Here is a 14,987-nt window from a genome sequence, read left to right on the forward strand (position 1 = left end):
GCCTGAAAATAGTGGTCAACTTAGACACGTGGTCAACTTATAGAGGTTGAATTTTATGATATAAATCTAATTCTGTGTCTGAAAATAGTGGTCAACTTAGACACGTGGTCAACTTATAGAGGTTGAATTTTATGATATAAATCTAATTCTGTGCCTGAAAATAATGGTCAACTTAGACACGTGGTCAACTTATAGAGGTTGAATTTTATGATATAAATCTAATTCTGTGCCTGAAAATAGTGGTCAACTTAGACACGTGGTCAACTTATAGAGGTTGAATTTTATGATATAAATCTAATTCTGTGTCTGAAAATAGTGGTCAACTTAGACACGTGGTCAACTTATAGAGGTTGAATTTTATGATATAAATCTAATTCTGTGCCTGAAAATAGTGGTCAACTTAGACACGTGGTCAACTTATAAAGGTTGAATTTTATGATATAAATCTAATTCTGTGCCTGAAAATAATGGTCAACTTAGACACGTGGTCAACTTATAGAGGTTGAATTTTATGATATAAATCTAATTCTGTGCCTGAAAATAGTGGTCAACTTAAACACGTGGTCAACTTATAGAGGTTGAATTTTATGATATAAATCTAATTCTGTGCCTGAAAATAGTGGTTAACTTAGACAGGCGGTCAACTTACAAGGATGGTCAACTTTACAGGTTTTACTTTTACTGTATTCTACCGTTAAAGACCGAAGTTGGAGAATGTTGAATTTCACTGGTGATTTACCAGAAGTACTTTCGCCCGATGTGTTTGGAATGTGAACATTGATGATCCCCAAGGGCCTAATTACCGCACAGGCCGACTAGGCCTGGCCTAGGGCCCCAAATTTCTTAAAATATTATGCAAAGCAATCACAACTATGCGAAAAATATATGTATTTTTAAAATAATAGTTAAAAAATGACTTATTAATTGCAAAAAACTTCCTCAAAGGACAATTTTTATTCATTCTGCCAGTAGCGAATTTATCATGTCACAATTACGAGGAGCCCTGAAGAGAATTCATAAATACACATGATAAATGATTTACATAGTTCTGTGATAGACAAAGAGGCCCCAAAATGCATTCCGACGGGGCCCAAACCTATAGCTCAGCCGCTGCATTCCGCTATAGTGCTTTCAGGGAGCCTCCAAATTATTGTGGGCATAGGGCCTCACTTTTAGTTAGTGGGGCCCTGCACTCAACGGCTAATGTCGGCATTCACCAAAATTTGGATTTTCACAGAAATGTTTATATTGTATAATTTAAGACATCACACATTAGTCATAGATTTTATTTTATCATGAAAAGTTCACACGAAATAAGCGTCAATTACAGGCAGTCCCGAGTAAAAGCTACACTTTCAAAACAATTATTTGTATGTTCCAATGCATGGGGGGGGGGGGGGGTCTTCAACTCACGGATTAAGTATGCAATGCTCTTGATATGTGATTTCATCAAAATAAAAATTTAATTTATTGGTCGGGGGGGGGGGGGGGGGTTATTCGCAAAACTGCTACTGAGTTTTTATCCATTCGTCATGGTTTCATTTTGCGCTATTATTATTAAATTTGCGCTTTGCAATTATTAAATAAAATTCAGTTTCGTATAGTCAGTCAGTGGCGTACCTAGCATGGGTGATACCCGGGGCAGCAATTTGTAGTGTCACCCCTCCCCCTCCCCGTACAAACGCAAAGGAAAAAAAAATATGTAAGCCTGAAAACATGAAATTTATGCAATTCAGAAACTACATTTGTGTTATAACCAAATTTTAAGTCGGCTAATGTACAAAAAAATAGACAAAACAGGGGGCTACGGTGATTTACCCCCCCCCCCCCCCCGGAAAAGTTTCAAATTTGTAGTCTTAAAAATTCATTTTAGCTTCATGTTTTTCGAAAACTTGCAATTCCCACTTGCATTTTCTCCAGGGTTTCATCCCCCCCCTCCCGTAGTGACGCCGCCGGTACGGGTATATTGATCCAAAGCGCTAAAATATTATTAGAATGTTATCAAATTCTTCAGAATTTACAGAAGCTTGAAGTATACAAATCCAACATTGATTTTTAAGTAAATTCCTTCTTGACTTTAAACTTAGTTATGAAATTATCAATTTCAACCAAACGCAAAATGGTGTAGCATTCCAGTTAGAATTAATTTTACTAATGATAGATCTTCGAAAAAATTCTCAAAGCATCCAAATATTGCAAATTTATTGAACGCACTAAGTTTAAAGACACTATTTTTAATTAGAGTGTTTCATCCCTCATTATTCTATCTTTGCCATTAGACTAAAGAGCTATTTTTTTCTTTTTGATTGTAATGAATTTGAAATATAATGTTAAATTTTTCTTGCAAGCAATGGAACATTTGTAATTTGTATACATTTCGTTCTCCCTCGGCGTTTTTCAAGGACAGTTCACCCTGCCTGTCTTTTTCTTTGGTAAATGTGCCTTCCTGCTACAAGTACGGGTATAGCGTTGGAAAACGAAATAAATATAGAATATTAATAGCTGTCTTAAAACAAATACTCAGTACGTAATAACCAATTATATTCTTGATTGTTAGACAAATATTTAGAAAAATTACTGCCTTTCTTTTAATTTAAAACCCCCCCCCCCCATTAATTAAATTTTGAATCAATAGAATCAGCGCTTTATAATGAGCAATCAAGTCCTCCCCCCCCCCCCCCAGCTCATAACATGTAGTATTGTTTACAGTAAATTTGGTGCGTATGTATGTAGTACACACGTATTTCATTTCTGTCTTGGTATCAGAATTTTCATGTATGGGAAAACACATTAATCGCTTCAGTTCTTAAACCATACACTAATTCTAATTTTCCACAAAACTATCGACCTGTAAATTTCTTAAACTCAATTTCTAAAAAATTTCAAAAAACATCTTAAATTGCATTGAAAATCAACTGTTTTACAATAACTTTTTTCCTCATTTTTATTTTGGGTACAGGAATTAACTTTCTGAAAAACAAAGATTCCTAATGGTCATTGACCGTAACTACCAACTATTTCAGAAATGAATCCTTCTGTCGGGAAAAAAATTTGACATCAGGAAAGCTTTTGATAAAGTTTCGCCAAAGGCAGTGGCGTAGCTATGGGGGGGGATAGGGGGGTTAGAACCTCCCCCCATGAGCCCCAAAAATTTGTATATATATATATATATGTATGTGTGTGTGTGTGTGTGTGTGTGTGTGTGTGTGTGTGTGTGTGTGTGTATAAACACGAGGGCATTGTTTTACTTTAAACTTCAGAAAAAATTAACCCCTCCCAAGGATTTTTTCTCGCTACGCCACTGGCCAAAGGGACTAAATAGCACTCTCATAAAGCTTATTTTTCGAGCATATTTAGTTATTTTTTTAAAATGCTTCCTTGCAGATCGAATCAAGTTGAAGTCACTGAACGACTCGTTTTCTGACAAATTCCAAATATGGGCGTGGTTGCCTCAGGGCCCACCCACTCACCTTCGTTATAAAGCTTGACCACGAAAAGAAGGCGGATGACCTTGAAGCGAAACATCATTTGTATCATTTGTAATAGGTAGAATCTGCCAGAAAGCACCGAATAGTAGGAGGCATGGTCTCGCTAATCCTATCTATTCCAAAAAAACAACAAACAACCTATTACAAATGATACAAATGATGTTTTTGCTTCAAGGTCATCCGCCTTCTTTTCGTGGTCAAGCTATACAACATTAAAACATACAGCATGCCAACTCATCTCCTCGTAAATTCGAAAATTTTCGTATAACCTCCCCCACCCTCCCTGAAAAATTTCTCTCTACACCACTGATTGTTCCTCCCCCTCCCCCTCAGAGTTTGGAAACTATGTAATTATGCATTTGTAATTATGTATTTTGTTATTTAGTTGCTTTACATACCCATTTCCCCTCTCTTGGAAAGTTCTGAAACGACATGCATAAGGGGTCATTTTTTTTAATTTAAACATTTTCAAGGTGTATGGACTCTCAAGGTTGTGTGTAATAATAACACACTTTTGCGACAGAAAAAAAAAAAAAAAAAAACACTTTTCTTGCGGAACGTTTGTAGAAAAGGCCGAATTCATCGATTGATTTTTATCCTTGAGTTTTTCTGGAAAGTGGGGCAACTGCCTCCCTCCCCCCCCCCTGGATACGACCATGTCTTAGCATAACACTTGATTCTAAAAACCATTCAAATCATTTCAAAGAATCAAATTTTTGATGCAATTAAAATTTGGGGATATGCCAGCTAAAACACTGATTAAAAAACTCCAAATATTTAGTACTAGTGGTACCCGCACGGCTTTGCCCGTAATAGAAAAAATTAAAAGGTCTTTTGGTTCGCCTGTATATTTACAAATAATGTATGGTGAATTTTCTCGCCAATTGGCTTGTGCCCATGTTACGGTTCCACGTTATGATAATTTCGTAATCTACTCGTCCATTTTATGATATTTTTGTTCTTAAAATTGGAATAGAAATAAAGAACCACATCGAATTTTCGAAAAATCGCTTCGAGGTACACTGCACACCCTCATCCTACAAACTAACTTTGTGCCAAATTTCATGAAAATCGGCCGAACGGTCTAGGCGCTATACGCGTCACAGAGATCCAGACATCCTACAGACATCCTCCGGACGTCCAAACAGAGAGACTTTCAGCTTTATTATTAGTAAAGATTATTGCGAATGTTCCTAAACATATGATAGATGTAGGATACAGCACTTTAAACAGGGACCTTCTCATGGACCCCATTTCTATGCGTTGTCATTTAATTCTACACAATTCTTAACAGAAATACACCCTCGTGAAACCCATTTACCCCAAGAAAAACACCATTCAAATGATTTATAACATAAAAACTCATTCAACACTAAGACTATGATCATACCGTAGTCTACGGGTCTAGTGCAGCTGCAGTTTATCTTGGGGGGGGGGGGGTCATAACATTCCGTACCTATGAACTAGTACCATGTTAGCATGGGAGACAGGGGGGGTCCCACAGCAGGGGAACTGAGTAATCACGGGAGTTTTTGCGACCCCCCAAAAATTTACAGGGCTTAAAATTTATTGATTATTTTTTCTGGCGATTCGGCAAATTTGGAGACAGTTGAGCAATATTGCAATTTTTTCTACAATGCTTAATTTGTCTTTTCTTTAGCTGCAGTTATATAAGGGTCTTTCCAATTATTTTACTCATAAATAAAAAAAAAAATTAAAAATGCCTTGTTCACGGAAATAAAAAAAGAATTTTTTTTTAATGTTTAAAAATTGAGGTCAATATAATATCAAAGTAGTAATTTTGTTAATTGTGCAAACAATCAGCTATTTTAATGATTAGTGGGAATTTCATATTAAGCTCTCTTAATTAAAGTACGGCTTAAATAGTAGTTATCGTTTTAGTTCAAAGGTGTGTAAAAAATAGTATTTAGTAAATTTGAGAATATACTGGCAATTTATTATTGTGGTAGAATACCTATTATTGATGTATTTTCCCTCCATCATTTATTTTCACCTCACAAATAATGACATTGATATGGTCTGTCACGAAGTTGAGGAATTTTCCTTTAATATAGGCCTAATGGATACATTTTTCAGGGAAATGTGTTTTTTCTTCGTTGCTACAATCTGCACATGTAAGCATATGAAAACATGTTCACTTCTTTTTACGTTCTTCTATATCTAATATATAGAAGAAAGTATTGGATTCGTGCAAATTTTCGAATTTCGAATTTTGACGGATTCGAACGTTTTGAGGTGTGTTGAGTCCATTTCGACTATTTTTGGAAAATGTCTGTCTGTCTGTGTGTGTGTATGTATGTGTGTGTGTATGTGTGTGTGTCACGTCTGTGTGTGACCAGTTTTTTGTGGCCGCTCTACAGCAAAAACTACCGCATGAAATCGAACGAAATTTGGTACACATATGTGCCCCTATGTGAACTTGTGCCCATTGGTTTTTGGCGCGAATTCCTCCAAGGGGGGTGGAGCAATGGGACGTTTTTTGAGTTACGCGTGCTTGCTATTCCTCAGGAAGTAACTGGCGGAATCAAACAAAATTTGGTCCATATGTTGCCATTAACAGGAACAGGTGCTGATTCAATTTTGGTGTCAATAACTCAAACGGGGGTTGAGCTATAGAACGTTTTTTGTCGTCAATTGTGACTGCTGTATCTCAAGAAATAATGAACGGAATGAAAGAAAAATTTATCGGCAAGTAGCCCTTAGTGGGTATAAGAGCTGATTTTATTTTGGTGTCAACAGCTAAAAAGGGGGTAGCGCAATCGCCCGTTCTTTTTTTCCATTGTGAGTGCCCTATCTCAAGAAGTAATGCTACGTTCTGGTTGAAATTTGGAATATATGTGAATCCATATGTAAACAGGCTTTGGTTCAATTTTGACGCCAATCGCTCCAAGAGGTGCTGATTTTTTTTTTTTGCGAATAAAAATAGCTTTATTAATGCAACAATAAGAAAGATAAATCGTAATAGATTGTCGTCTGCGTATTTCTCGTGATTTTAATTGTAAGGAAATGATCGGAAATATTATCTCAATGATTTAAAATTTTAACTGTTGCCATCTTATGTTTGTTAACAAATAAAATATTTGTAATTAATTCAAGCAAGGCTTTTAAAATAACTTTCAATTTTCGCTCTTTGCTTTGCTTTTTGCAATAATTCAGACATTGGGATGGTCGTCAAGTTTTCGCATGTGTAATTTTGTTTTTGTTGGGAATATTGCTTCCTCATCAAGCATGGGGAGGGATCAGAAAAAAAAAAGAAAAATATAGAAGAAAGTTTCGTGATGGCCACAACATACTAGTTTTACATTTATTTACATCCCTGAAATTTGAGTTCACGGAGGTGAGAAGTCAGAATAACCACACTAAGTTTTTACAGCAAAATCTATCTCCTTGTTTTTCGACAAAAATCTCACAACTTCAACTATGGCTGAAAAAAAAGCCTTGTATCATGGAAAATAAAATTTGATGTCATTACTGCTACGTGTTAATGAGGAATGGCATTTTAAGTTTAGGTAACGGAGGTGAGCATTTTTGTGTGACATGACTACTTATCCTAAAAACGAACTAAAATACAATTTAAAAAATTAAATGTATTTAAACAATTAGTATTTGAGACACTTGTGAAAGGAATAATAAATAAATATATATACTTTTAATTAAACAAGTTTTTAAGCAATATAAACAATCACACCAGGTGTGTGACATGCCACGGAGGTGAAAATTCACATGTTGTGTACCAAAAATATACTAAAATAAAAATTATTATTAAAAAATTGTTGGCGGGTTTAAAAATAGATGTATTTTTGATGAAATTAAACAGCATTGTTAAATGAATTGTTCCTTTAGAGTTTTTTCTGTAAAAGGCGTGTGACACTTTTGAAGAATGACCCATAATCATGATCGTTTTTTATGGTTCGGCAAATTTCGCAGTTTCGTTCAATAAATTGAGCACTCCTTCTCCCGAAAATTCAAGTTCGGGATGTCCCTGCATATTACAAATGGCAGTGTGCGTTAAAACAGGGGTGCTCACCTAGGGGGGGGGGGAGTCATGGCGTAGACTGCGCCATTGAAATTTTTAGGGAGAGTGTTTTGAGGAGTATTTTTTCCTTTTGGGGGATGTCTCTTGATTTGGGGGGTCTTTGCGATATTTAGGGGTGTGAGCCCTTGCTCTTCAGGGAGGTGGGAACCCCTGGTTAAAACCAGTCGCTCTCAGGAGTAACCCTCTCAAGAGCATAAGTTCTACTTGATTCTTTCCTTTTTTGCTATAAATTTGAATAAAAAATCAAAATATGTCCAAGTTCTAAAACAGGAATTCAAGAAAATAATAAAAGAATACGATAATTTTTTGTGCAGTGCGTCTAATTTTGAACTTTCTGTAGTTTTTCTTTCCCTTTCGATATCCTAGTGACAGAATCAGGCCCGTCATTTACCCCTCCCCCCTCCCCTTCCTATATTTTGAAAATCAATGTATTTACATGTGAGTAGGCGTAGCTTTTGTTTTTGCTTTGGAATAATTTATATTGAGCATATACCCTCCCCCCCCCCTCTACTTGACAAATTCAAAATGACGGGTCAGCACAGAGTACAAAGGAAAGAACAAAGAAGTGATCAATCTATTGTAAACTTCAGTTACTTGCTCTTTTCATCAATTTTGTTTCTTAGCCAAGTCTGCCATTTCGAATTTTTCCTCGCTATGGGGGGGGGGGCATACTCAATGGGACATTGTCTTCGAAAACAACAAATACCACCCCTCTTATTCATTGGTTCCTTGGTTCCTCGACGCCAGGGGGACAACTGAGCCTGTAAGTGGCGGGCCAGTTCCTAACCTTTGTTCCTTGGAATAACAAAACGATCAATATCAACTTTTATCCAAATATAACTTAGAATAAAAATATATCCACGAAGTAGTAACCTCTTTAGTGTAACAAGCCAACAATAACCAATGTGATACGCGCTAGTATGATAGTTTTTACTTAAATCGTATAATCTTAGTCTTTTTTTTTTCCAACAATCAGTATTTTTGTTCAGAACTAAAACAATTAATGTCACTTGTGATACAGAATTGATGATGGATAAGGTTCTCTTAATTAATATTTGCTATCTTCTCTCAACATAGGCAGAGGAAGAAGTGCGTGCCCTGCAGAAAAAGATCCAACAGATTGAGAATGACCTCGACCAAGTACAAGAACAACTGGCTCAAGCGAACATCAAATTGGAAGAAAAGGACAAAGCCCTGGCTACCGTAAGTATCTTGATTTTGAAGGGAAAAACAAAAGTAACTTTTTATCAACATTGTTTCGCAAACAAAATTCAATTGGTTATTAAAATTTACTAATTAGTCAAAGATTAGCATTTTTTGTCTCACTCAAATTGGAATTTGAAAATATTTTTAGTAAATATATAGTTAATATAATAATTTAGAAATATTTGTTGTTTTGTTCTCCACCATTAATCTAACGACGCGGATCCATTTTTGTCTGTTAGAGCAACAAAAACATTAGCAAATTAATTTTTTTCTTTACATTAATTTATTTCTTCTATTCTTAAACCGAAAAGTAAAAGGTGATAATATTTCATTTAATTTATATTTTAATTTAATATTTTATTTCCAAATTAAACAAATAAAAACGAATTAGCTCCACAATTTCGTGAGAAATTTTTATCGTAATAATTAAATTTTAAAAGAATACATGCCTTTTTTTCAAGTGTCCGTTATATTTTTTGATAAAAAAATATAGTTTTTGAAATTTTGATTGAAAACCTCCCTCTCTTTTTACACACATTTTCATTTTTCTCTTTCATTTGTCTGAGAACAATCTTTCTTTGAAACTCGTTTTTTTATTGTGTTTCGTGTTTTGACAATTTCCCAGAAATGGAATCTCGCGTAGACTTCAAACAAAGAATCTATTTGCGTTACGATTTGCTTACCGAAAGCCTCTTCAGACGGAAGAGAAAAAGAAAACATCCTCCAAGTTACCGAAATAGCTCCCATCCCTTATTTGGAGACGAGCTCCTCTCACACTCAGCTGCGCCCTCTTTGCGTGTTCTTCGGAACTTCTCAAAATATTTTCGCCTCATTGGTACACCAGCTGCGAGCAATATTTCTTCGCCACTCTTTGGCAACACCAATAAGTGTTGTTATCATAGATGTCAGATGATGCAAACAAATTAGAATGAGATGTAGTTTAATTTTCCAATTAGAGTTACGTAAAATGCTTGCTGCGATAGATTCGAACTTCAAAAGATGTCGGAAGAAATGTTGTCTTTTGAGCTTGGAATGTCTCGCGTGATGACAGCTCTTGCCCTTTTCTCTTGATGGACATGAACTTGGATATGTAAGACCTCTGGTCGCGACATCGCCCACAACTCGTCAAGTTCTACAATTTTTTTCGAAAATGAGGGATCCAGAGCACCCTCGCAATCGCAGTAGAAGCCGCCATTCTGAAATACCAGATCGAACAGCCGATGGAGCCGAAGACAATCAAATGACGACCGAAAATTTTAATGATCCAGAGAATGAAGAGTTGGCGAGACTGAGGTGCTCGAGTGTGCAGACAGAAGTCATTGTTGAAAGAAATAGAAGGAATAGGCAGCGAAGCGCTGGTTATCCTGGTTTAGCTTTCGGGGCATCCATATTTTCTTCAGGAACGATGATGAAATTCAATTTAATATCTAATGAGCTCCACAACATCATGAACGTGCAGCTCAAAAGGGTAAATATCTACAAAACTGAGGAAAAAAAAACATTTTGTGCATTAATTACGCACAAAACACTAATACTTTGCATTTTAAAACCTAAAAATTAGATTTTAAGCTTTCATATATATTCTGTTGAATGAACAATATTTACACTTACTGAACATTATTTTTGCTTCTTAATGCTTTTTATACAGCACTTCTAAATATTTTAATACATTTAAACGTAACTTTCAAAGCTTAATACTAAGTCTATGTTTTTTTTTATTATTATTATTAAACTTACTATAGTAAGAATTTTAAAAAACATTTTTAATATTTTCTGTTCAGTTCAAACCTTTTACTTGGCGCTTTAAAAAATTGTGGGGAAAACATAATTATATTCAGTCAGATTATTTTAAAGTCGAATTAAAGGGCAAAACATGGGTCACCAGTGGCCTGCAGACCCAACAATTTTGCTCATAGCCCTTTTTTGAAGTTGTGGCTTCTTTTTTTTTTACTCCAAGTGCTAAATGATACATGTTTTAATATTCAAGATAATAATCCTGAATGCATTAGTTAATGTAATTTTTATAAATTAATTAACTAAGACAGCATCTTGATTTTGGTAAAAAAATATTTTACACATTTCCAAATGCCTTTTAAATGGTAAAAAATATGCACTTATAGACACATTGATTTATTTTTTGAGATGGTGATTAAAAGATAATTTTTATTATTTTTTTTTTCATTTAATCATCCCGTAATCAGTGGCACAGCTAATTTTGCCCTTTTAGACAGAATGAGCTTCGGAAATTGCTTTAGTATTTTTTAAAAAATTCTGTTATTTAGACGTTGTTGGGGGACACATTTGTGATGGAGAGGTGTTAGGGAAAAAAATAAATAAATAAAATCATAGAGTAAGAAAGTTTTAATGTTATTAGTTCATTAAAACATAGTTTACACTTTTAGTTAAATATTCAGTGCTTTTCTCACTTAAAATGTACTTACGAGATTTTTATACTTTTCCTATTGTAGGCTGAGGGTGAAGTTGCTGGTCTCAACAGGCGTATCCAGCTGATTGAAGAAGATTTGGAACGTTCTGAAGAAAGATTGAAGATTGCCACTGCCAAATTAGAAGAAGCCTCCCAAAGTGCTGATGAAAGTGAACGGTAAGCATATAAAAATGACAGTGAAACCTATGATGGCTCATAGCTAAGTGAAAAAAAAAGCTATTTTATAGGATGTCTATAGAATGAAGTTTTGACAAGAATATAATACTTTAAAATTGTATAGTATAACATATTAATTATTGTGCAGTGTTAATCTAACATGAAATAGAAGATGAAAAAAAGGACTTTTTCAGTTTCAAGTTCCAAATTTGTAGTTGACCTGGTTTTCCTGATAAAAAATATGTTGTCCCGATGTTTAACTTTTTGTCCTGATATTCCTGATTTTTTTTCTAATCATTTTCAGGGCTCCCAACAGGTTTTCAGTTTGTCCCAAGGGAAAAAAGGGAACTTATCTTAGCTTTTAAATTTTAAGCCCAATTTTAGCATATTAATAGACTGAAAAATTGTTTTTATATTAAAATTACTTTTGCTTAAAACAATTAACTGCTGAATAAATTTTATCCAATTCATTGACTGATTTTTTTTTTCATTGAAATTGCTTTTGCTTACAACAAGAAACTACATTGAATGAATTTCTTACATCTAACCAATAGTTTAGAATTCTAGCTGTTGTGTCCCCATTTGATTCAAAAGTTTCAAACTATCATGGTATAGGTATGAACAACTTCTTCTTCTTTTTTTTCTTTTTTAATTTTTGATTAAAAAAATATAGATACGGTCAGAAAAGGTTACTGGGAAAAATTGAAATTAAACTTATTTAAAGGAAAAAGGGAGCATATTTTGAGAAAATGAACTTGAAACAAAAAAAGAGAGTTTTTCAATTTACATTGTTCTTTTTTATGCCAATGTTTCTTTGACCAAAAAAAAAAAAAAAAAAAAAAACCTGCACCCGTAATTTTACAACAATGATTACAACTTCTGAAGAATAACATTTCATTCTGGTACATGGAAGTAATATACAGCCCAATATTATACATTAATGTATCAGTACATATGTTTTTAAGGATATTTGTCCTGATATTTTTGTAATATTGTCTCCTGTTTTTTTTTTCCAAAGCAACTATGGGGGAAAAAAATTAATATGTTGTTCACATCCACAATAGTTCAAATTTTTAATTAAATGTGTGCACTGAAACTGGGCATTATTGTTAGGTCTAATAATTTCATGAATATTTTCTTGTTTAGGCAAAAATAAATTATCAGTTGATTAATTACTGAAAATTGGCTAAATATTAATTACTACCAAATAAACAGCGTATCCAGGGCCACCAAGAGCCAAGGCTGGCTCTTTGTTAGTTTGGTCGCGGGCCCCCTCTCCCTTAAAACGTTTTATACTATTCTGATACAGACCAGGGTTAACAGACAAACTTCTATTTTAAGAGACTTCTATTTTAAAGTTAAAATAGAGACTTCTATTTTAAAGTTAAAATAGAAGTCTCTTTTCAGTCCCCCCTCTTTTTTTTTTTTTTTTCAAATTTAGGTCTTCTTTCTCCCTTGGGATTATTTAACTTATTTTCATCAAAACTTATCTCCACTTTGTATAGTAAAAAAATTTTGTGCCATATAATATGCATATATATTGCACACACAAATAAAAATGTATCTAGAACTTTAAAGTAATATACTAAACTGCGAAAGAAAAAAAAATCCCACTCCAATTCTCAAAAAATTCACCTAAAATTTTGGTCAGGGTGGGTAATCCCACCTTATTCTTTCCTTAGAGTGAACTTTCAGGAGTATAGAAAAATTTTGTTATTGACAGACAATTCAAGTTCTTATTTTTCCTTGTAATATTATTATAGAGCAATTTTATGGTAACAGATATATCGACTGTTACACAAAACACCCCACAAAGTTCTTAATATGTCAGATCCTTGTTTCATCCCCTTGCACTTTATGTAGAACATGGATTCTCTCGAGATGTCTATCTAACATATTTGTAGTGTTGGTGGGGTGTTTTGTGCGACAATTGGTACTTTAGCTGCTGTAGAGTTGCCCTATACAGTCGGACCTCGATATAAGGTCACCCCTCGGGATTTCACGAAACTGACCTTATAAGCAGGTTGACTTTATAACCGATTCATATATATATTCATTGATAAATAAACATGTAATTCATTAATTCTTTTCAAAATTCAATACATTCAAAACTATCAACTTATTATAGTTAAATTAATTTGAACTAATTTAAATTTTTGGAATCAATAAGAAATTTTGAAATGATTTTTTAAAAACTTTCATTTAGAGTAAAGCTGCATTCAAATATCCCCAAGCAAACAACTGATGTGCGACTTACCTTTCTTAAAATTGTCATTAATACATTACTAATGTGTTTTTTCTTTAATTTAAGCACAATTTCTAATTTAAGCACAAGGTTTCTAATTATTTTCTGAAAATTTCTTCAGCTTCTCATGACTGGTAAATGCAATATGTACACGCTAAGTGCCCGCATTACTGCTTCATATTTTAGTATCACTGTGGTAATGCTCACTTGGTACTGCATTCTGTGCACTACATGCTACTTTAATAGGAAAAATGGCTTTTCACTTTTTAAGGATCGTATATCGCAGTGAATTCTTGGAAGTGAATCTGTTAGGCACTGAAATCATTCAAAGAAATCTGACAAAAGTGACCTTATAAGCGATTAATGTATTATGACACCTGACCATATATCCGATAATACACGACATAGAATTCCTATTCAGTGAGCCGTAACCTTAAGAAAAGTGACCTTATAAGCGGATGACCCTATATCGAGGTCTGACTGTATTAAGTTCATGCTACAGTAGAAGACCATTATATCGCACACCTTAGGACCAGAGTTTTTGCATTACACAGGTTTTTGCGTTATAATAGGTCATTTCACAAATTTTGAAACTAACATTCAGAATATATTTTTATATTACCACTTCAGAATGAGTTTTATCTGCAATGAGTATTAAAGCACCAATATTACAATTAGTTATTCACAAATAAATATGTTTCACAATCAAAAGAAAGTGCATTCTCCTGCACTTCTGCTAGCTTCATGGCTTGCATAACAGCTGCATTTTCAAGAGCTATGAGTACAAATTTTAAATTTAAAAGCTTTGAATTAAGGTGGAAAGATGAAAAACTTACAAAATTTAATTTGCCTAACCATTTTTATATTTGCAAAGCAGGGTTGGGTTTTGGACTGTCCAAAACTGGTTTAGGACAGGACAGGTGGTTTTTACTGTCCCAAACTGTCTAAAACTGTCCAAAAGTGTCCGAAACTGTCCAAAACTATGCTACAGGTGTTATCTAATCAATTCGTATTTACTGCAATATTTGTAATGCATAATTATAGATAATAATGAGGTTTAATTAATGAATATTTGGTAATATTTTTCTCCAAAATGTTAATTAAAAATATTTTACTTAAAAAAATTGCCAATAACTACTACATAAAAACTTTCTTATGTAACAGTTGGTAGAGTCATGAAAGGAAATTCACAACACAACCAAGACAACTAATTTCAGTTCCATTTATAACTCAAAGGAATATTACAAAATGTGCAATATTTAGGAGCCAAAGAAAAAAAAAATTTAAAATGGTTTTTCAAATAAGTTTTACACGATGGTTTAACGAAAATTATTTTTTAAATCATAGATGAAAGAACAAGAAATTGATGATGAAACACTTACGTTATAA

At 33.8% G+C, this 14,987-nt stretch overlaps 1 protein-coding gene across 4 annotated transcripts in view; it reads left to right on the forward strand.

Annotated features, from left to right (window-relative positions):
• The window catches only part of LOC129217759 (tropomyosin), a 48,759-nt gene that overhangs the window by 6,915 nt on the left and 26,857 nt on the right, over nt 1-14,987 (forward strand). For 2 of the 4 annotated variants that reach the window (XM_054852100.1, XM_054852099.1), the window contains exons 2-3: nt 8,623-8,748; nt 11,220-11,353. In XM_054852100.1, the coding sequence (XP_054708075.1) occupies nt 8,623-8,748; nt 11,220-11,353 (260 nt within the window). Of the gene's footprint in view, nt 1-8,622; nt 8,749-9,660; nt 10,220-11,219; nt 11,354-14,987 lie in introns of those variants that run through there. The other 2 variants (XM_054852098.1, XM_054852097.1) reach the window with 2 other exon arrangements.

This window comes from Uloborus diversus, chromosome 2 (assembly GCF_026930045.1).
Source record: "Uloborus diversus isolate 005 chromosome 2, Udiv.v.3.1, whole genome shotgun sequence".
In the NCBI taxonomy this organism is placed as follows: Eukaryota; Metazoa; Arthropoda; class Arachnida; order Araneae; family Uloboridae; genus Uloborus; species Uloborus diversus.